Source organism: Polypterus senegalus, chromosome 10 (genome assembly GCF_016835505.1).
Source record: "Polypterus senegalus isolate Bchr_013 chromosome 10, ASM1683550v1, whole genome shotgun sequence".
Classification (NCBI taxonomy): Eukaryota; Metazoa; Chordata; class Cladistia; order Polypteriformes; family Polypteridae; genus Polypterus; species Polypterus senegalus.
This window is the reverse complement of record NC_053163.1, coordinates 127,864,031-127,888,209: the sequence shown is the minus strand read 5'-3', so window position 1 is coordinate 127,888,209 and position 24,179 is coordinate 127,864,031. Positions and strand designations below refer to the sequence as shown.

At 38.6% G+C, this 24,179-nt stretch overlaps 1 protein-coding gene across 3 annotated transcripts in view; it reads left to right on the top strand.

Annotated features, from left to right (window-relative positions):
- The window catches only part of crtc1b (CREB regulated transcription coactivator 1b), a 155,289-nt gene that overhangs the window by 65,488 nt on the left and 65,622 nt on the right, over positions 1-24,179 (top strand). For all 3 annotated transcript variants that reach the window (XR_005635342.1, XM_039766588.1, XM_039766587.1), the window contains exons 8-10: positions 4,326-4,546; positions 4,694-4,839; positions 5,913-6,125. Coding sequence is in view for 2 of the 3 variants with exons in the window: in XM_039766588.1 (XP_039622522.1) it covers positions 4,326-4,546; positions 4,694-4,839; positions 5,913-6,125 (580 nt within the window). In the remaining variant the exon portion in view is untranslated. The remainder of the gene's footprint in view (positions 1-4,325; positions 4,547-4,693; positions 4,840-5,912; positions 6,126-24,179) is intronic.

Here is a 24,179-nt window from a genome sequence, read left to right as displayed (position 1 = left end):
GTTCTCGTGAGCCTCTCTGATCAGCTGAGTTACCACACCTGTGTGCTCCAGGCAGCCAGGGACTCCAGGACCCCCTTCTGAACAGAGGGGTCGATGTAGTCATTCTTTAGGAGGAACTCTGTCAGTCTTTTGGAAATGATGCTGAAAAATACCTTACCTTCTACACTCAGCAGGGAGATCATTCGGAACTGGTCGATGTTCCTGGAATTCTCCTCTTTAGGGACCCATACCCCCTCAGCACACCTCCACTGGTCATCGACTTTCCCTCTTTGCCAGATCACCTTCAAGTTCTTCCATAGGTGCTGGAGAAGCGCAGGGCAGCGCTTATAGACAAGGTATGAGTGCCGCTCGGGCCTGGAGTGGAAGCTGATCGGGCTGCCTTGATGACCTCCTCTACCTCCTTCAGACTTGGCTCCCCCAGCTTGAATGCTGTTATTGGGAGGGCAGGGTTGATGATGCCTTCATTGGCATCGAGATCTTGATCCCTCCTAGGATGCTCAATGTGTCCTGGAGGCGCTTCACTTCCTCCGATGAACACTCAAGATGCCCACTACGCTTATCCCCTAGCAGTTGTTTCGTAAAACCAAAGGGATTGGCAATAAAGGCAGCCCGCCTCCTTGCTCTCTCTCTTCCCCGCCTCCTATGCCACTCTGCTCTGCTGTTCTGCAGTTCTGCTGCAATGCCTGCTTTTCCTCATCAGCAGCTGTCTTGTACTGCTTCTTGAGGGTTCGAAGCTCTTGCCGTATTTGATGTATGTTGAGGGCCCTGCGGTTCATAGTATATGAGGTGGACTTGTTCTTACCCTTCTCCACCTGACCAAACCTCTCAGAGGCATAACTGATGATGATCGTGGTCATTGTTTGAAGTCGCCTGTCGACATCTCCTTTGGCTGTGGCTTGGATAATGTTGGACACGTCCTGATCAAACTGCATCCAATCTCTCCGTTTGCTGGCTGGAGGCCACTTAATCCGCTGCTGTGGAACTACTCTGCCGGAGTCGGGAGGCTCAGGTGCGTGGAGGGACTGGGCTCTGTGGGTTGCCTCCCGGCCGGGCTCCTCCTGCGTCTCACCAGGTCCAAGACCTGTGCGTTGCACCTCCTTCTCCTGCTCCAGACACTTCATTCTGGCCTGATGGATTTTTAGGCCACGTTGGTTCTTGCACAGCTTTCCGCACATGCATGTTATACTCGTAGTCTGTCCGTTCACATGGGTCGTCAACGTTTTGTCCGTCCGATTGGAGATCTCATCCTCCCCCCCTTTCGGGATCTCCTGGGGGTATCTCTTTTTAGGGCTTTCCGTAGCTAGTTGGGGTTCTTCCTCACGGAAGACACAGGTTGGGGTGCTAGCCCATACTGTCCCCGTTGCCGTCTTTCCGTGCTGTCAACTGACTTTCCAGTAGTCACCAAGCTATTCTTGGTTGTCACCTAGATTATTCCTAGGAGTCACTGGCTGTGCCAGGCTCTGACTGTATAAGAAACATCACCTGGATGCACTGGGACACATCATCAGTGTTGTATCCTGAGGTCATCAGGCGTTTCGGGTCTCGCAAAATCATACACCCTCGCTCAGGTGACCCAGCCGGGGTTGATCACTCCCCAACTTGTGTCCCAGTAGCAATCCACGGATCTGCCCTCTTCATCCAAAGCCACCTTGAGGCTTTCTCTACGGCTTCACTTGCGGATTTAATGGCCCTCTTCTTGGCCGCTCCTGTTATGCCCAACCGTGAACACACCCCTCACATTTTTTAAATATTTTATTATATCTTTTCATGAGACAACACTGAAGATATGACACCTTGTAACACTAATGAGTCACTTGACACCGAGGAGGGAAAACGGCTAATTGGGCACAGTTTGGACATTTTTCACTTAGGGGTGTACTCACTTTTGTTGCCAGCGGTTTAGACATTAATGGCTGTGTGTTGAGTTATTTTGAGGGAACAGCAAATTTACACTGTTATACAAGCTGTATATTGACTACTTTACATTGTATCAAAGTGTCATATCTTCAGTGTTATCCCATGAAAAGATATAATAAAATATTTAAAAAATGTGAGGGGTGTGTTCACTTTTGTGAGATACTGTAACTGTTAGTTTGTCTTTCCTCACCAGATTGCTAACGTTTCCCAGCAGGACTACAAGTTAAGTAGGTGGTACTTACAAGTTAATTAGGTGCTACCTTTTCAAGCAACACACCCATCTTTTTTTTGTCAAGTTCAAATACTCAGAATAGTTTTAAGACAGTGCAGTTAAAGAACAGAGAATGTATTCCTCCCTGCAATTTAAATCTGTAGTAACAAAACTACAAACATTGGCTTGTTAGTGGTGAACCCATATTTTGTGATGGTGTTCAATATAGAAACATACCATATAACAAAGTTTGATTACTTTGAATTCAGCTTTCTGCTTAATGCTGCAGGGATATGCAGGTGTTTCTTGAGTCCCACTAATCAATATACAGTAGTGAGGTCACAGTGAATGAGTGAATGGACGGATGTGTCATGTTTAGCCCCATGTTATATTTTTATAAAGAATATTTTATATTATTTTAAATGTATTTTGGTCTTTTTTTACAAAATGGATAGATAAAAATACAGGTAGAATTCCATTACAACGAATATCAATATACAACAAACTTTTCATTACAACAAAGTATTTTTACGGTCCCAGCAGTTTCCCCCATAAGTCATAGTCTGTAAAAAATCTTGTTACTATGAAATATATTCAGCAGATACTTTCATTACAATGAAGGGACCAAAAGACCTTGAGATTCCTGAGTGAATCATTCACAGAGCAGTTCTGTGGTTGCAGCTCGATGCCCGAACTCTGTAAATGTTTCTCTTTCCCTGTACTTTTTTTTTTTTTTTTTTTTGCTGTGTTTGTTTTCTGTTTTTTTAGTGATACATTTTGCTTATTGCTCATCAACATTTAAAAAACATCCATTGGAATTTAACTCATTGTCACCCTCCTATAGAAATGGCAGACACGAAAAAAAGACGTTGGCAGTGAATTCTGAATTTTGCCATCAACACTATCAACTTTCGTGAAAGACTGAGCAAAAATAGAAGTATATGTGAACTGTTGGATTTGAAGATGTCGAAAAAGCATTTTTTATGTGGTTCAGTGATGCTCATTTAAGAAACATTCCTATTAATAGACCATTCGTTGAAGAAAAAGCAAAGTCACTGTCAATATTTTACTGCCAGCTGGGGTGGGCTAATTCACTTTCCAGATCATTTTGGAATTGCAGCCAAAGCAATTTGTGGAGAAGAATCTGCAGTTTCAATTGAAAAAAGCAAACAAATGGCATGCAGGTGAAATCAGGAAAATGATTTCAGCTTATGAGCCTGAAGACATCTACAATGCTAATGAGACTGGCATCTTCTACCAGCTGCTACCACATCACAGTTTAGCACTCAAAGGTGATCTGTGCCGAGGAGAAAAAAAAAAAGAAATAAACGTTGACAGCTGTACTTTGCTGCAATTCAACTTGCAACCCCAAAGTTATTCCTCTCATCATTGGCAAGTCGACCAATCCTCTGTGTTTTAAGTGCATTACATTCCTTCCCAGTGAATATAAAGCAAACCAACAAGCTTGGATGACTCAAGACATTTTGGGAAACTGGCTGCATCAATTTGAATAGGATATTGTGATGCATGAATCTCTGTTTTGCACCCCAAAATACAAGGCTGAGTCTCAATACTTTAGCAAAACTAGCTTATTCAACTTGAAACAGAAACAGCACACTTATTTGTTGTAGCGGGAGCTACTACTCTCCTATATACAGACAGGCAGAGTCGGACAATCACGATTCGGGATGCACTTCAGGGACTCCCAAAACAATTCAGAAACCACACAATATGAAGAAGAATAAAAGGAAGATTCTGCTTCTGATTGATAACTGTGCTTCCCACCGCATGCTTCAACATTTAGATAATTTTTGCGTTGAGTTCCTCCCATCCAAATGCATGGCAGTGCTTCCATTATTCGTACTTTGAAAGTATATTATCGCAAGGAAATGCTGAGAAAAATTCTCGTCAGCATAACTTGTACACAGGAGGAGATGAAAATTAACGTGAAAGAAGCTATTGAAATGATTGCAAACGCCTGGACACAAGTTAAAGAAAGCACTATAGCGACAAGTACAGAATCTCATTACTACAAAATTTTCATTACAATGGGCACTTCGTTGTAACAGAATTTTACCTGTGCTTAAATAGAAGAAACTTGCCTATCTACAGGACTTAATTAATCAGTTAAGCCTAAATGAGCATATATCAGAGTAACGTGTTTATTTTTGTTCTTTTTTTCTTTCCCCAAATGTAGTATTTTTCCATCACCTGATCAGGAAACAACCACGTCTCTGATTCCAGCCACCCACAACACTGGAGGTTCCTTGCCAGACCTGACCAACATCCATTTCCCACCTCCACTTCCTACACCATTAGACCCTGACGATTCCTCTTTCCCAACACTGAGCACCTCCAGCAGCACTGGTAATCTTGCAGCAAACCTTACTCACTTGGGAATCGGCGCAGGCAGTCAGGGTAAGGGAAAATAATTGTTTTGTGCAGCTGGTTTCATAACCCCCACCTCTTCCCTCCTTACTGGGTTATGTTTCTTGATACCATTTATTCTGATCTCCCTGGAAAGTTTCTGGGAATTGATTACTGTAATACTTCACTTCTTCTCAGGGTCTACGACAACGCAGGGATCACTTAGTGGAACAGCTCAGCATCGAGATTCAGGAGTTGGCCCACTACCCTTGAATTCAGACTCTAGGAGGCAACAGTCTCAGCAGCTTTCGCCTACCTTATCACCACCCATTACCATCCCTCAGGTAATAGATTTGATCTGGAAGTAAAATAAACCACATTCTTATCCCCACCCTCACGAAGAATTTTACAAAGCATGGAATGGAAAGGGCGGATTCATTCTAAGAGAGCTTTGAAGTTGTGAGAGCGCTTTTCTTATTAGCCAGGTAGCATATAGAGCTTATTTTATATACTGGGTACTACAAATACATAGCAATGCCTGGATACATTACAAAATGTAATACAGTAAAACCTCTTATTACATGAAGGATATGTTCTTAGGCACAGTGTATAGTGGAAAATCATTTATTGTGAAATGTATGCAGACACCTAAATAATGCACATAAAGTACAACAGACTTAGTTTTTCCTCTACCCAATAATAAACAATCTTTTTCGTCAGGAGCTTCAAATGCAAATATTCATCCATAGTTTTAGGTACAGTGTACCTATATAAAGTAAAGCTATTTGCAGGTAACTCGGGCTGTATGTATAAGGCTACAGCAGAGACAGACATTATACCTTGCATGTGTACAGCATCAGTAGAGTTATAACGAAATGTACTGTCATTCAAGTGAAATTTTTTACATTTGTATATATTGCTGTAAGATAGAGAAGAGAGTACAGTAAGTTGACGTCTCACTCCTTCTTAAGAAATGAGTCAATGATATGCATACTTCTCGCTCTCTCTTGAACTGCAGTTTTTATTTAGCTTTTGATGTTATTTCATTTTTATTTAATTTCAGTTTTTCATCATTTTCTGGTTTTAGTTTTCATTTACTTTTAGATTTTCAGAAGTTAACTTTTAGTTTTTGTCACATTTTATTGGTTTTGTTTTATTCATCAAAATGTCTATATGAATACTGTTTTCGCAATTCTATAAGTACAGTGTTTTTATATTTGTCAGATTATGTTTCATTCATGTTGCATGTACTTGCCAACCGTATAAATGCAATTTTGTTCCCTGGATTAAGTCAGTAATTATGCAAGGAGTATTAGTTATGTTGCATTGTACTCTCATTTTCTCTCTCTCTTCACTCTCTCTCTCCCCCTAAATTAACAATGGCCACTGTTTGTTTTCTTCCTGTCACTTTCTTCAGGCTGTTGGATTAGATGCCATAACATTGGAGCAACAGCTCACAGCCTACCCCTTCTTTGCTCAGTCCACTTCACAGACGCAGACAGTTAGTGGCTTGCCGCAGCAGAGACTGGTACAACTCCCACCCCTCACTGTCTCTACACCTTCCTCCTCCATCCCACAATCTCCCCCGGGTAATCCAACACAAACATCCGTGGGGATTGACATCAATTCGGTGAGTACTACCCCTGCAGTAAAGCATAGCATGCCACACATAGTAGTTTCAGGTTCGTAACAATGAAAGAAACTGTAAGGCATACACACATGTAGAACTTCTTGTCTGTGTACAATCTGAAATGTTATTTAATAAAAAAATAGTCATTATACTGAAGAGGTTTAATGCTGGTGCCTCATGGATCCAGCACCTTGGTTTCCAGCCTCATACCAGTTCATAATCTGTTTGTAGTTTGCAAGTTCTCCCCGACCCTTTGTGGTTTCCCCCTATGTACTCTGATTCATTTTACACATTCCATATATGCATGTTGTTAATTTGCCTCTCCTAATTTTTTCACAGTGTGTGTGTGTGTGTGAATGTGCACGCCTGTTTGCTCTGTGATGTCCTCTCTTAAATTGAATCTTGCACTGTGCAAGTAGTTTGTGAATATATGATTATCTGTCTATTTTGACAATTGACGTAAATTGCTTTTTTCATTTTGTGTTAACATAGCCTCTTGTGGCCTGTACCAGTTATATTCTCTGTTCAATTTCTAATAATTAGATACTGTGTGTGTATGTATGTATATACTATATGTACTGTATGGATATGGATATGTGTGTGTGTGTATATATATATATATATATATATATATATATATATATATATATATATATATATTCACACACACACACACACACATATATATATACATATACATACATACATACATACATACATACACACATATATATATATATATATATATATATATATATATATATATATATATATATACAGTAATCCTATATATCGCTTTGACTTTTTTGGTTTACGCTCTATAGCGGATTTTATATGAAAGCATAACTAAATATATAATGCGGATTTTTAAGCTGCTTGGGTTCTCGGACAATGTGTCTTTTACTTCCTGTACATGCTTCCTCAGTTGGTTTGCCCAGTTGATTTCATACAAGGGACGATATTGGCGGATGACTGAGAAGTTAACCAATCAGAGCACGCGGTTAAGTTATCCTGACTGAGAAGCTAACCAATCAGAACCGCAGTTAAGTTCCTGCTTGCTGAATACAGTGTTAACCAGGAAGTCTCGTCGCTCATTCAGCATCAGCGTGTTTCACTGTGTAAAGAGTTGTGCTCTTTTGTGTTTATCTTTGTGCATAGTCAAGCCCTTCATTATGGCTCCAAAATGATCTGCTACTGCTTCAGGGCGAGCCCAAGCAAAGCGGAAGATGTTAACGATTGCGAAAAGGTAAGCGTTTTGGATTTGTTGAAGGCTACGATTCTTTTTATTTAAAAGTAGGAAAGGAATATAAGATCTACGGCCGCAGTGTCCTTTTAACCAGGGTGCAAAACAAGTTGTAAGTGGATGTAATAAGGCAGTAGTCTGGATGGAATCTGCGTTAGGGATTTGGATTAAAGACTGCCAGAAGAAGAACAACGGCAGTGCTACACAATCGCCTGAAGTGGCTCCTTTAAGGGCTGTAACGCTCTCCTTTGTTGTGCAGTAAAATAAAACTCATTGTTATCGGACAAGTCATCGTGTCATTGTTGGTGAGTAACCATAATTAATTTTCTACTTACAGTACTTAGTACATATGCGTCGTTTAGTGTCACTGTACACACACATTTACTGTATACTATTTTTGTTGCATTCTACGTATTTATTGCTGGTGGCATGTCTATCGTAATGGCTGTAACATGTGATATCGGAGACACTCAATATCTTTAAAATAATATTTAGGTTTTACTGTATATAAACAGTGTGTTTATATACATAATTTTAATGAATCTTACCTAATATCTAAGAGAATACAAAGGGATTATGCTGTTTAACTCTGCGGGGAATATTTATAAACAGTGTGGGAGAGTTTATAAGGGCTTAAAATATATAAAATAACCATACAAACATATGGTTTCTACTTCGTGGATTTTCACCTATCGCGGGGGGGTCTGGAACGTAACTGTATATATATATACAGTGGTGTGAAAAACTATTTGCCCCCTTCCTGATTTCTTATTCTTTTGCATGTTTGTCACACAAAATGTTTCTGATCATCAAACACATTTAACCATTAGTCAAATATAACACAAGTAAACACAAAATGCAGTTTTAAATGATGGTTTTTATTATTTAGGGAGAAAAAAAATCCAAACCTACATGGCCCTGTGTGAAAAAGTAATTGCCCCCTGAACATAATAACTGGTAGGGCCACCCTTAGCAGCAATAACTGCAATCAAGCGTTTGCGATAACTTGTAATGAGTCTTTTACAGCGCTCTGGGGGAATTTTGGCCCACTCATCTTTGCAGAATTGTTGTAATTCAGCTTTATTTGAGGGTTTTCTAGCATGAACCGCCTTTTTAAGGTCATGCCATAGCATCTCAATTGGATTCAGGTCAGGACTTTGACTAGGCCACTCCAAAGTCTTCATTTTGTTTTTCTTCAGCCATTCAGAGGTGGATTTGCTGGTGTGTTTTGGGTCATTGTCCTGTTGCAGCACCCAAGATCGCTTCAGCTTGAGTTGGCGAACAGATGGCCGGACATTCTCCTTCAGGATTTTTTGGTAGACAGTAGAATTCATGGTTCCATCTATCACAGCAAGCCTTCCAGGTCCTGAAGCAGCAAAACAACCCTAGACCATCACACTACCACCACCATATTTTACTGTTGGTATGATGTTCTTTTTCTGAAATGCTGTGTTCCTTTTACACCAGATGTAGCGGGACATTTGCCTTCCAAAAAGTTCAACTTTTGTCTCATCAGTCCACAAGGTATTTTCCCAAAGGTCTTGGCAATCATTGAGATGTTTCTTAGCAAAATTGAGACGAGCCCTAATGTTCTTTTGCTTAACAGTGGTTTGCGTCTTGGAAATCTGCCATGCAGGCCGTTTTGCCCAGTCTCTTTCTTATGGTGGAGTCGTGAACACTGACCTTAATTGAGGCAAGTGAGGCCTGCAGTTCTTTAGACGTTGTCCTGGGGTCTTTGTGACCTCTCGGATGAGTCGTCTCTGCGCTCTTGGGGTAATTTTGGTGGCCGGCCACTCCTGGGAAGGTTCACCACTGTTCCATGTTTTTGCCATTTGTGGATAATGGCTCTCACTGTGGTTCGCTGGAGTCCCAAAGCTTTAGAAATGGCTTTATAACCTCAATCTCACTTACTTCTGTTCTCATTTTTTCTTGAATTTCTTTGGATCTTGGCATGATGTCTAGCTTTTGAGGTGCTTTTGGTCTACTTCTCTGTGTCAGGCAGCTCCTATTTAAGTGATTTCTTGATTGAAACAGGTGTGGCAGTAATCAGGCCTGGGGGTGGCTACGGAAATTGAACTCAGGTGTGATATTGGCACCACAGTTAGGGTATTTTAGAACAAGGGGGCAATTACTTTTTCACACAGGGCCATGTAGGTTTGGATTTTTTTCTCCCTAAATAATAAAAAACATCATTTAAAAACTGCATTTTGTGTTTACTTGTGTTATATTTGACTAATGGTTAAATGTGTTTGATGATCAGAAACATTTTGTGTGACAAACATGCAAAAGAATAAGAAATCAGGAAGGGGGCAAATAGTTTTTCACACCACTGTATAATGTGTGTGTGTGTGTATATATATAATATACACACACAGTACACCCCCAAAATTCACGTGGGTTACGTTCCTAGCCCGCGAAATGTGAAAAACCGAGAATTTTGGATGTGGTTAAAAAAAATGGCAATTTTCATAGTTTAATCCCTAAATATGCCCCCAAAACACTTTTTAATTTCAAACTCAGCTTAATACATTACCTAAAAATAAAAAATGTAAAGGTAAACCTGTATACTGTACTGCTATGTCTCCCGCAGTGCAAGAATATAAAATACACATGTTATCGCTATATGTACTCTAATTCATGCAAGCGCGTTTTCATTTCCAGAAGCCTTAGACAGTGCAGCTCATTTTGGCGGCATCTTGGGGCTTTAATCCTTAAACTGCCACATACTTTGGGGTTAATGCATCCCTGGACGCCAAATACTTTTTTGCTGCACTTTAAGTAAACGTCACAATTAACAAAGAAAAAGTGAAATTTTAATGGAACACTTTTTTTTCATGCAAAGAGCATCACAATTACTGCAGCTCTGATCATTTTACATACTGCTAATGAACTGTAACAACTATTTAAAAAAACTACTGGAACAATATGTACAGAGTGCAACTGACGCCATGGATGTAAATCGCTGAGCCAACTGCGCTTGAACTGGCTGCACGCAATAACACACAGGTAAACGCTGACGCTGTCAAGCTAGTCTTAGTGCAGCTGCAGTACTGCAGGGTGTCACACTTGGGTCACAGAAACACAGGAGATTGTAGAGACAGGAACTTTATTTAAACACTTCAAACAAAAATGTTTCTTTCATAAGTAAAACGAGCTCAGAATGCAGTTAGTTATCGATTAAACAATAGATAAACATCATAAAGGAGTACAACCCCCAACAGAAGCAGAGAATGTCTTGGGGAGGAGAGTGAAACAAAGCAATCAGCCAAAAAGGACAGGTGCTGTTCACGCTGTTAAGTAAATGGAAAACACAAGAACTCTCAGCTGGAGATGTGTCACAGTCAATCAGCAGCAAGGAGAAATGAATAACGCTGTAGCAGTCCGGTGCCGCTAAGATTCAACTGTAGAGAAGTCGGTGATTTATTTATTTTTATGGTGGAGATTCCAGGGACGCACCCAGCCATGACCCGACCAGCGCACACTCACAAACAGAGACAAAAACAAATTAAACCGGTAATCAAACAGCAAATGAAGAATTAATGAAAACAAATAAAATAAGAAAACAACGATATCACCCGTTTCCCTCATGGCGATTACACGTTAAATACAACAAAGCACAAACAGAACAAACACAGTAAATCATGAGAAAGTTCATGAAAAATGGCAACAGATGAAATGTAATGATGAAAATAGATAGTCCAAAGATCCGCACAGTGAATGGGAATGTAAAGATAGTCCTACCGGTAGTTCCTGAAATGGTAAAGACGGGTTCAGGAGCACTCCTTTCTTTGCAGGATGGCCATGAATCCACTTACAGTCCTCATGTACACAGGCAGATGATCCAGGACAAAATGAATAAGTACAGGTAACCCAACAGAAGGCAGACAGGCAGGAACTTAAACACAAATTACAGAAACCTTTTTTTTTTTTTTGCTTTTGGTCACCAGCCCCCTTTTTAACACTAGAATTACCAGAGCCTACGAAAAAACTTATAAATCCGTCCCACCTTAAATCGCTTCTTAAAATCGTTCACAGCTCTCCACCAGCGTCTTTTGTCATCTAAATGTGCTGATAAAATCAGGCTGCACGCAGCCGGCTATTCCATCCCCCACCGACTTTGAACGTGCACAAACTTCTCCCAGCTCATGCCTTGATTGATTTTCTGGGAGTGAAGTGGAGTTTTAGAGTGGAAATAATATATCGTTGTTTGGAACACACGTATTTCATGTGTGTTCCGTTTCTACAGTAATCTGTGTAAACACATTGTTAAAACAGAAACGTTTTTTATATTCTAGTCCAAATATCAAATAAATAATTTCACAAAAGGTACAAGTCTAAAACAACAATTGCGCTTTTATTAAAAAACTAGCAGAATACCCAGGCCTTGGAGAGTAGTGTGTTAAAGAAGGTCGAAAAGAAAAGGAAAAATTTGAAAAATAACGTAACTTGATTGTTAATGTAATTGTTTTGTCATTGATATGAGTGTTGTTCTCATATCTATCTATCTATATAGATCTATCTATATCTATCTATATATCTATCTATATATATATATATATATATATATATATATATATATATATATATATATATATATATACCAGCTTGGCGGAGTAGTGTGTTAAAGAAGGAAAAGAAAGAAAAGGAAACATTTTGAAAATAGCATAACATGATTGTCAATGTAATTGTTTTGTCACTGTTATGAGTTTAAGCTGTGATATATATATATATATAGCAAAATACCAGCTTACTTGTGATGTCATGTGTTAAAGAAGTTATGAAAAAGAAAAGGAAACATTTTAAAAATAATGTAACATGATTGTCAAAGTAATTGTTTTGTGTATTTGGCGACAGCGTCACAAAGTTTTTAGTCTACCTGCATCAGAAAATGTACCACAACGTCTGACACGCCTCCTTTTTAGTGTTTTCTCACAGCTTGGATTGCTGCTGTCATATATATATATACACACACACACACAAACACACACATACATATATACACATACATATCTTCATATCTATATACATATCTACATATACACATATATATACATACCCTTCTACATCATATATACACACACATACATACATACACACACACACACAAATTATATATATGTGTGTATGTATGTGTGTGTGTGTGTGTGTGTGTGTGTGTGTGTATATGTATATATATATATATATATATATATATAAACACACACACACCCCTATCTACATTATATATATATATATATATATATATATATATATATATATATATATATATATATATATATATATATATATAATGTAGATAGGGGTGTGTGTGTGTTTATATATATATACACATACATACATATATATACACATACATACATATATACACATACATATACTTGTGTGTATGTTTGTATGTGTCTATATGTGTGTGTATAGCTTTGGTCACTGAGTGCAAGGGAAAAATAATAAAATATAGTCTATAAGTTATTAAACAGTAAAACATTAACGTTTTAAGAAGTACAGGTACATTGAGCACTACTGGAGTGGTTTCAGGTAAACTACATTTTAAAGACGGTGTAACACAACAGGTAAGTAACTAACAGCAGCTAAAATGTATATGGATCATCTCTCGGTAGTAGATCCCTTTTGAAAGGCGCTACACGACGGCTGTGGTATAGAAATTACATTTTCTATGTGAGCGTTCAAATTTGTGCCTCTGGTAATGTGCCTTACCGGCATTTAAAGAAAATTAGTTTTGTGTCCTCTGCACTGTTAAGAGAGAAAGGCTTTGGTTTGGGATAAAAGGTGTAAAGAAAGGAAAGTTGCCTTTTTCTTTTATATAGTATAGAGATGTGTTAAGCTGGCGTTATGATCGCCTTTTGGGGACAGTTGCGTTGGGTCTTGTGTAGACTGGTGAGACGTCCCTGCAATTAATCAGCTGTGATGACACTGTCAGTCCTCCACCCGTGTGCGTGTCTTCATAATCCGAGGTGAGGATCTCATAATCGTATACGTGCAAAAGAAAGTGTGAATCGCCTTAATATTATTTTTCCGTTGTGTAGAAAAGGGGTCCGTGTTTGCACTTGTCTGGGCTATAGCGCAGGGGGAGGATGAAAAAAATTAAAAGTGCTCACTTTGACTTAAGGCAGAAGCGCAGTCAGCGTCTCAAAGGCCGGCACAGCTATGCATGCGCGCTGGCTGCTCGACTTTTGCTGGGCAGGAGACCACAGTTTTTACAGACACGTTCATGATATCAAAAGTCTCAGCGCTCTTTGGAGGTCATTCATATATTATATATATAGCAAAATACCCGCCTCATAGCGAGAAGTAGTGTTAAAGAAGTAATGAAAAAGAAAAGGAAACATTTTAATAATAGCGTAACATGATTGACATTGTCATGAGTGTTGCTGTCATATATATGCCTGCCTAAATAAGTCACCCTCGCTTTGCTCTTACTTTATTTACCATTCATTTAATCATGGCTATTGGCGGAAAAATTATAAAATGGAAGGAGGATGGCTTTACCAAAACAATTATTGATGGCGAATCGATTATTCATAAAGCTTGAATTGGTGATGTTTTTCTGTGTTAACCTCATATTTTTTCAGACTTCTTCTCAAACTAAGGTGGTGCCAGCGACGCAGCGGAGAAGTAGTGTGTTAAAAAAGCTAGAAAAAGAAAAGGGAACATTTTAAAATAACGTAACATGACTGTCAATATACAGTATTTGTTTTGTGAGTGTTACTGAGTGTTGCTGTCATCAAGGATTTGATTATCATCATTTCTTTCAATCAGGTTCGTATTTGTAGGATGTGTTGTGTTCATGTTACATTCCGTGTTTGTCAATCGTTGTAAAGATGACAGGTTTCATTCATCGATTCGTTTCTTACTGCATCAATAAACAGCTCGTCTTCTTCTTTATCTGAGACCTGACACACTGCATGCACGGGTTTTTTTTACACTGTCTTCCTTTAGCGGGACATTGACTTTTTCCAACGTGTGCTTTGTTTCCGCAGTAGTTGAATTTATGAATATGCTTGTATGTATGAGACGCTTCATATTTTTTGCTGCCTTTTCAATTGTGTAATTCGGTTTTTGTTCAGCGTTCTTTGGAACTGTTGCCTTTTATCTGTGCACTGCGTCAGTTCATGTGAGCCACTCGGTGTACATGCATCGAAGGTTCCCAGCTGTGCTGGTGCCATCTCCTGCTATGTCCATGGCTGTATTTAATGTTACCTTAGTCCTGGCACTTAAAACTTTCTCTCGCAGTTTCGCTGAGTTTGTGTCAAACACCACCCTGACCATCTCATCTTCCTCTCCATAAGCACAGTCCTTCACCCGTGAATATTTACCCGTGGCAGTTTGCTATTGGATTGCCGCTGACGGACGGCCTTATATGGGCAGGCACTAAATTACAAGCGCCAGCGCAGCCTGTCTATGAACTTACTTTAAAGTGTAGGTTTACATCGTGCTTTGTTTCCGAGTAGCAGAACTCATGAATATGGTTGTATATGTCACTTTCGCTTCGCTTCTTATTGTTTAGCTGCCTTCTCAATTATATAATGCATGTTTTCTTCAGCGCTTTTTTCAGGTCTTCCTGGTTTTCTATGTACTGCGTGATTACGTGGGAGGCGTGATGATGTCACACGAAACTCCGCCCCACGGCGTTGAAGCTCATCTCCATTACAGTAAATGGAGAAAAACTGCTTCCAGTTATGACCATTACGCGTAGAATTTCGATATAAAACCTGCCCAACTTTTGTAAGGAAGCTGTAAGGAATGAACCTGTCAAATTTCAGCCTTCCACCCACACGGGAAGTTGGAGAATTAGTGATGAGTGAGTGAGTGAGTGGTGAGTGAGGAGTGAGTGAGTGAGTGAGTGAGTGAGGGCTTTGCCTTTTATTAGTATAGATATAACTGCAGAAACAAAAAGCCGCCCTTAACATGTGACATTGACACCGGTTTATTATGACTACCTCCGTGGCGCATTAGAATCAGCTGTCGACTGGGAATCAAAAGGTCGCGAGTTTGATCCTGCACCGTTTTGAGAAGAAAACTGCTCTTAGTCTTACTATTTTAGAATAAAAACATACATATGATTTCAGTTTGTAACAGCCGGTGTAATTTATGATACTTTTAAAGGTTAGCTTTGTTTGTTTTTTTTTGTGCTACAACATGCTGGCGGTGATCAATGCACATTTTAAAAAAAGAAAGAGACAAATATAAGTGACATTTTGAAGAAATCATTTTATGACACGATTTACCTTTATTTATTTACTTACTTCCTAAAGCCTAAAGTCACAAGTAGTGTGCAGAGGACATGCTCAAAAATGTGTGTAATGCCGCGAAAAGTGCCTGCTGACACTTTAGTATGCAAGCAGTGGTATGTGCATTCTTGCTCCGATGTAGAAGGGAGCTGAGTTTACCTCTGTTATAGCGCGTCTATGTGAAAACAGCAGTGTCAGATCTGGGGTGGGGTGTGTTTGGGCTCGTGAGCGCGCTGAGATAATAAAACTGACTAAAAAAAAACCAAAGCTAACCTTTACAAGTATCATAAATTACACCGGCTGTTACAGACGGAAATCAAATGTATGTTTTTATTCTAAAATAGTAAGACTAAGAGCAGTTTACTTCTCAAAACAGAGTGGTGCAGGATCGAACTCGCGACCTTTTGATTCCCAGTCGGCAGCTGATTCGATTGCGCCACGGAGGTAGTCATAATAAACCGGTGTCAATGTTGCATGTTAAGGCGGCTTTTTGTTTCTGCAGTTATATCTATACTAATAAAAGGCAAAGCCCTCACTCACTCACTGACTCACTCATCACTAATTCTCAACTTCCCGTAGGTAGAAGGCTGAAATTTGGCAGGCTCATTCCTTACAGCTTACTTACAAAAGTTGGACAGGTTTCATTTCGAAATTCTACACGTAATGGTCATAACTGGAACCTATTTTTCTCCCTATACTGTAATGGACGTTAGCTCGTCGGCCGCGTGGGGCGGAGCTGCGTGTGACATTATCATGCCTCCCATGTAATCACGTGAACTGACTGTGACCGCAGTACGTAGAAAAGAAGGAAGAGCTCCCAACAATAAAACCGCGGAGAACCCGTGGATTAAATAAAAAGGCTGCTTAGTTGGCGAAGCAAGGAAAAACGACGGCCTTATATGGCGTTTGTTTATAAAACAGTGGAGAAGCTGTGTAAACAGCGGAGTGCCTTATATGGGCAGGCAGTCAGCTAAAGATGGGAATCAATAAATAACTATAATCATAATAAAGGAACAAAAAAATATTGGAGAACCCGCAAATTAAATAAAGGAAATGGGTACTTGAACAGTAAACTAAGTCTAAAATAGCTACACAATAACTATAACAATCGTAATAAACAAGCAATTAAACAGTACAGAACCGCGAAGCAAGGAGAATAAAACAGCGGAGAAGCAGTGTAAAGGCTGCCTCACAAAAAAACTGCGGAGCGCCTTATATGGGCAGGCAGTCAGCCAAAGATGGGAATCAATAAATAACTATAATCGTAATAAAGGAACAAAAAAATAGAGGAGTGCCCGCGGATTAAATAAAGGAAATGGGTATCTGAACAGTAAATCTGTACTAATAAAAGGCAAAGCCCTCACTCACTCACTCACTCACTCATCACTAATTCTCCAACTTCCCGTGTGGGTGGAAGGCTGAAATTTGGCAGGTTGATTCCTTACAGCTTCCTTACAAAAGTTGGGCAGGTTTTATATCGAAATTCTACGCGTAATGGTCATAACTGGAAGCAGTTTTTCTCCATTTACTGTAATGGAGATGAGCTTCAACGCCGTGGGGAGTTTCGTGTGACATCATCACGCCTCCCACGTAATCACGCAGTACATAGAAAACCAGGAAGACCTGAAAAAAGCGCTGAAGAAAACATGCATTATATAATTGAGAAGGCAGCGAAACAATAAGAAGCGAGTTCTGCTACTTAGGAAACAAAGCACGATGTAAACCTACACTTTAAATTAAGTTCATAGACAGGCTGCCGCTGGCGTTTGTAATTTAGTGCCTGCCCATATAAGGCCATCCGTCAGCGGCAATCCAATAGCAAACTGCCACGGGTAAATATTCACGGGTGAAGGACTGTGCTTATGGAGAGGAAGATGAGATGGTCAGGGTGGTGTTTGACACAAACTCAGCGAAACTGCCAGAGAAAGTTTTAAGTGCCAGGACTAAGGTAACATTAAATAAAGCTATGGACATAGCACGAGATGGCACCAGCACAGCTGGGAACCTTCGATGCAAGTACACCGAGTGGCTCCGTGAACTGATGCAGTGCACAGATAAAAGCAACAGTTCCAAAGAGCTGAACAAAACCGAATTACACAATTGAAAAGGCAGCAAAAATATGAAGCGTCTGATAAGCATATTCATAAATGCAGCTACTGTGGAAACAAAGCACCGCGGTGGAAAAAGTCAATGTCCGCTAAAGGAAGACAGCGTAAAAAAAAAACCCGTGCATGCAGTTTGTCACATCACAGATAAAAAGGAAGGCGAGCTGTTTATTGATGCAGTAAGGAACTAATCGATGAATGAAACCTCTTATCTTTACAGCGATTGACAAACACGGAATGTAACTTGAACACATCGTACAAATCGAGCCTGATTGAAAGAAATAATGATAATCAAATCCTTGATGACAGCAACATTCAATAACACTCACAAAACAATTACTGTATATTGACAATCATGTTACGTTATTTTTAAAATGTTCCCTTTTCTTTTCATAACTTCTACTTCTCCACTGCGATACGGGTATATATATAAATGTATATCTATAGCCCGATCTACAATACATACTTTAGCATAGACAAGCGGTGGCGCAATTGTAGAGTCTTAAGCCTCTAACGCCGACATTGAGGTTCGATTCGAGAGGGATGTACTGACTATGTATGCGCTACCGATTCATTTTACCTTCCCATCTCCTTGGTTTGGGGCGTATGAAAAAATATTAGGTTAGCAGAATCATGTTACGTTATTTTTAAAATTTTCCCTTTCTTAGCACAAGCACAGTTGAGAAGCTTCGATGCATGTACTCCATAGCGCGTTAAAAATAGCGCATTTAATCACACTTTCAATTCCAAGCAAGCGGGAACTTTTGTCAATGCATGATTTCCTGGTACATCCATTACACTGATGCACACATCACAGCTACAAAAATGTTAGAGTCGGAATAAAGCGCGTTCCTACGACTGATCATTTCGACTACCCGGCGAAGCCTTGATAAAAGCATGGTTTTGTGCACACTGAAAAGCAAGCAAAATTAGATGCATTACAGAAAGCGGACTTTGTGGCTCTTACTGGGGATCATTGGACTTCCGTGACCGTTAGTAATTCTAAATACATCTAATTACAAAATGTTCAATGATCACACTGTTTTAGCCTAATGTACAAAATAATTTTGGCTAATGTTACTCAGAGTTTAAAGAGTAAGCTGGTCAAATTACCTTTTATGTTTCTGACTTATTTTTTAAGAAGAAAAACTGCACTTTATGGTGAAATTTTGGTTATTATTATTTAAAGACAATACTATTCTGAAAATGTACTTAAAGTACTTAAACTACCACTTTATTTTTAAGTCTGCCCAATTTTAACCAGGGATGATATTTTTGTTTCTGTTTTGAATTCAAATGCAGTTTAAAAGCTTTTTTCAGAAATTAAAACAGCTTCAGTTTACAATATTCATGTCCATGTCTATTATTTGATTCTGTAAGCCCACTAAAACCGTTTTAAATAAAAAAAAAAAAACATTTGCGATTTGGGGCAAATTTCGTGTCGATTACATACGATTAATCAAGATTAATTCTTACACAGCCTCTAATTAATTGGATTAATTTTTTAATCGAGTCCCACCTAATATATATATATGTAGATATATATATGTAGATTTTTATATATATGTGTATATACAGTATATATGTAGATATGTATATGTTGTATATACAGTATGTATATATGTGTGTGTGTGTATATATACAGTATATATATATATATATATATATATATATATATATATATATATATATATATATATATATATATATATATATACCAGCAACACTCATGACAATTACAAAACAATTACATTGTCAATCATGTTACGTTATTATTAAAATGTTTCCTTTTCTTTTTACTTCTCACTGCCAATGCAGCTATTTTTGCTATATATATATATATATATATATATATATATATATATATATATATATAGATAGATATGACAACAACACTCATATCAATGACAAAACAATTACATTAACAATCATCTTACGTTATTTTTAAAATGTTTGCTTTTCTTTTTCATAACTTCTTTAACACACTACTTCTCATCTCAGTGCCTGGTATTCTGCTAGTTAAGTCTAAAATAGCTACACAATAACTATAACATTTGTAATAAACGAACAATAAAACAGTAGAGACCCTCAAAGCAAGGAGAAAGGACGGACTTCAACCAATCAGATTTTGAGCTGGTGTCAGTAGGGCCCTTTAGCAGGCGTACAGCAATATCACCATATTCAGACCCATTGATTGGGTAGAAGCCGATATGAGGAAGTCTACAACGCCATTGAACGTCCCATAAACGCGCAGAGTGAAAGATCGTCGCGTGCACTACGGACAACTCAATGGCAGGATTCTGGACAATATTATTTGCCAGACACAGACCAGATTTCAAGACCATGAAAACCTGATGTTTGTCATGCTCCTCGAACCCCAAAAGTTTCAGGAATACAAGAAAAATTTCACGCATGCAGCCTTCTACATTTTAACACAACAGCCACGGAGCGCTTTTTGATCTGTCTCGGCTAAAAACGGAACTGACTGTAATGTATTCTATGGATGATTTTGTAGGAAAATCTCCCACTGATCTACTTAACTTCCTTCATCAGAAAAATCTGAATGAGAGCATGGGGCGGCTGTTCACATTGGTATATTTGGCAGTGAGCATTCCCATGTACACTGCTTCTGTCGAGCGGACATTTTCAGCCCTAAAGCGAATTCAGACTTATGCCAGGAATACCATAGGGTGGGTTAAGCCTTTCACCCATTAGCCGATGGGGATAGAAAGTGAGGTTTTGATGGAACTGAAGCGCTCCGATAATCTATGCGACAGAGTAATTGAACTGTTTTTGAGGAAAGAGAGGACAATGGATTTTCTTTACAAATAATCCGAATTTTTGGTGAGTAAAATGTTGCGATTTTCCTAAATGATATTGCACGTTTATGAGTTATTATTGATGTTTTTTATGTGTGTCGCGGCTGTGGCTACAGTAGAAAGGAAGTTGTTCATCCCTGGTTTGTCTATAAAATAAAGGCATTTATTGTGGCTACAGGAGTGTATATATATATATATATATATATATATATATATACAGTAATCCCTAAGCTATATCAGCCGACTTTGTGCTGGCTTCACTCTATCACGGATTTTAAATGTAAGCACATCTAAATATATATCACAGATTTTTTGCTGGTTCGCGGATTTCTGCGGACAATGGGTCTTTTAACTTATGCTACACACTTCCTCAGTTTGTTTGCCCTGTTGATTTCATACAAGGGACGCTATTGGCGGATGGCTTAGAAGCTACCCAATCGGAGCATGTATTACATATTAACTAAACTCCTCAATGCTATAAGATATGCATCCCGCGCGGAGCTTGATTGTTTGCTTGTCTCTGCATCTATCTCGCCCTCTCTGACATTCTCTGCGCCTGACGGAGGAGATGTGAGCAGAGGGGCTGTTTGCACAGAAGCTGTTTGCCTAGTGGATACTGACACTCCTCTAAAAAATGCCGTGGCAAACTTAAAAGCACACATATTGATTTTTTGATTGTTTGCTTTTCTTTGCGAGCCCGCTCTCTTTCTCTCTCTCTCTCTCTCTCTCTGAAATTCTCTGCTCCTGAAGAGAAGAAGATCTATTTGCATTCTTTTAATTGTGAGAAAGAACTGTCATCTCTGTCTTGACATGGAGCACAGTTTAAACTTTTGACTAAAGGGTGTTATTTCATGTCTAGAGGGCTCTAATAATGTTAACAGTGTGGAAGAGTTTATAAGGGCTTAAAATATATAAAAATAACTACACAAACATATGGTTTCTACTTCGCGGATTTTCATCTATCGCAGGGGGTTCTGGAATGCAACCCCCGTGATCGAGGAGGGATTACTGTATGTGTGTGTGTGTGTGTATATGTATATATATATATATATATATATATATATATATATATATATGTATATGTATATATATATGTATATGTATATATATGTATATATATGTATATATATATATATGTATATGTATATATGTGTATATGTATATATATATATATGTATATGTATATATATATATGTATATATATATATGTATATATATATATAATATGAATCCATCAAGGAAGAAAAATGAAAAACATTATTTGTACAAAATCTTAATTTATCTATCCATTCCTAAATAATTAAATGGGCAGGCTATTTCGTGTCAGTGCAATATGCTGCTTGTTAAAATGGATGACTCCTGGTCTTACGTGCACTTACTGTAGTGCTGCGTGGGTATTATGAAGTATTATATCTGTTCAAGTTCTATTTAAATTTTAAATATAAGTAATTTTTATATAGGCGACAGAAATATGTTTGGTAGGAATGAAAGTTAAATTTAGTCAGCATTGCATACATTTTTCTTCACCATAGAAATTTAAAGAGTAAATTCAACTTACATTCCTACCAAACATATTTCTGTCGACTAAATAGAACCTACTTGTATCCAAATTCGAGGTATTGAGCTGTCACCTGCCTGCCTGGATAAGTCATCCTCGCTTAGCTCTTACTTTTTTACTGTTCATTTAATCATGGCTAGTCGCAAAAAAATCAGAACATGGAAGGAGGATTACACGGAGTATGGCTTTACCAAAGTAATTATTGATCGCGAATAAAGTATTCATTATTCATAAAGCTTCAATTGGTGATCTTTTTTTCTGCGTTAGTCTAATATTTTTTCATACTTCTTCTCAAACCAAGGGGGTGTGAGGGTAAAATGAATCGGGAAGCGCTGATTTATATATATATATTGAATATACTGAAATAGTTTTACTGTCAAATAATGCAAACAATACTCAGCGTGTTTTAGCCCTAATTCTGGGCTCATCAGGCGTACACTCACTGCACCCCTCTCGGGAATCGAACCTCGGACGTCCGCGATAGAGGCGAAACCTCTCATGTTGCGCCACGGTGTGTGTTTCGTTTATTTGACAGTATGTAGATCGGGGTGTGTATGTGTGTGTATATATATATATATATATATATATATATATATATATATATATATATATACACACACACACACTCCTGTAGCCACAATAAATGCCTTTATTTTATAGACAAACCAGGGATGAACAAGTTCCTTTCTACTGCAGACTCACATAAAAACCATCAATAATAACTCATAAACGTGCAATATCATTTAGGAAAATCGCAACAATTTACTCACCAAAAATTAGGATTATTTGTAAACAAAATCCATCGTCCTCTCTTTCCTCAAAAACAATTCAATTACTCTGTCGTACGGATTATCCGATCGCTTCAGTTCCATCAAAACCTCACTTTCTATCGCCATCGAAGGTAATGCTGAAAGGTGAACCCGCCCTATGGTATTCCTGGCATAAGTTTGAACTCTCTTTGTGGCTGAAAATGTCCGCTCGACAGAAGCAGCTTACACAGGAATGCTCACCGCCAAATAAACCAATGTGAACAGCCGCCCCATGCTCTCATTCAGATTTTTCTGATAAAGGAGGTCAAGGAGATCAGTGGGAGATTCTCCTGCAAAATCATCTATAGCATACATTACAGTCAGTTCTCTTTTTAGCCGAGACAGATCAAAAAGCGCTCTGTGGCTGTTGTGTTAAAGTGTAAAAGGCTGCATGCGTGAAATTTTTCTTGTATTCCCGAAACTTTTGGGGCTCGAGGAGCGTGACAAACATCAGGTTTTCATGGTCTTGAAATCTGGTCTGTGTCTGGCAAATAATATTGTCCAGAATCCTGCCATGGAGTTGTCCGTAGTGCGTGGCGATCTTTCGCTCGGAGCATTTGTGGTGCATTCAATGGCGTTGTAGACTTCCTCATATCGGCTTGTATCCAATCAATGGGTCTGAATACGGTGACGTTGCCGTGCACTGCTAAAGGGCCTATTGACACCAACTCAAAATCTGATTGGTTGAAGCAACAGGTTAATCAACATTTATTCTGTGTTGGAGTGCCTCCACAACAGATTCTGAAAGCCTCTCTGCCTGGCAACAAATGATGGCCAAAATGTGATTGGTAAAATATTTTAATACGAAACTCCGCCTTCCACGGCTATTGAGCTGCATTATATTACAGTATATATGGACGAAAGTACATTCCAGTTATGACCATTACGCGTAGAATTTCGAAATGAAACCTACCCAACTTTTGTAAGTAAGCTATAAGGAATGAGCCTGCCAAATTTCAGCCTTCTACCTACACGGGAAGTTGAAGAATTAGTGATGAGTGAGTCCGTGAGTGTGTGAGTGAGGGCTTTGCCTTTTATTGGTATATGATATATGTGTGTGTATATATATATATGTATATATATGTGTATATATATATACTAGCAGAATACCCGCGCTTCGCAGCGGAGAAGTAGTGTGTTAAAGAAGTTATGAAAAGAAAAGCAAACATTTTAAAAATAGCATTAAGATGATTGTTAATGTAATTGTTTTGTCATTGATATGAGTGTTGCTGGCATATATATATATATATATATATATATATATATATATA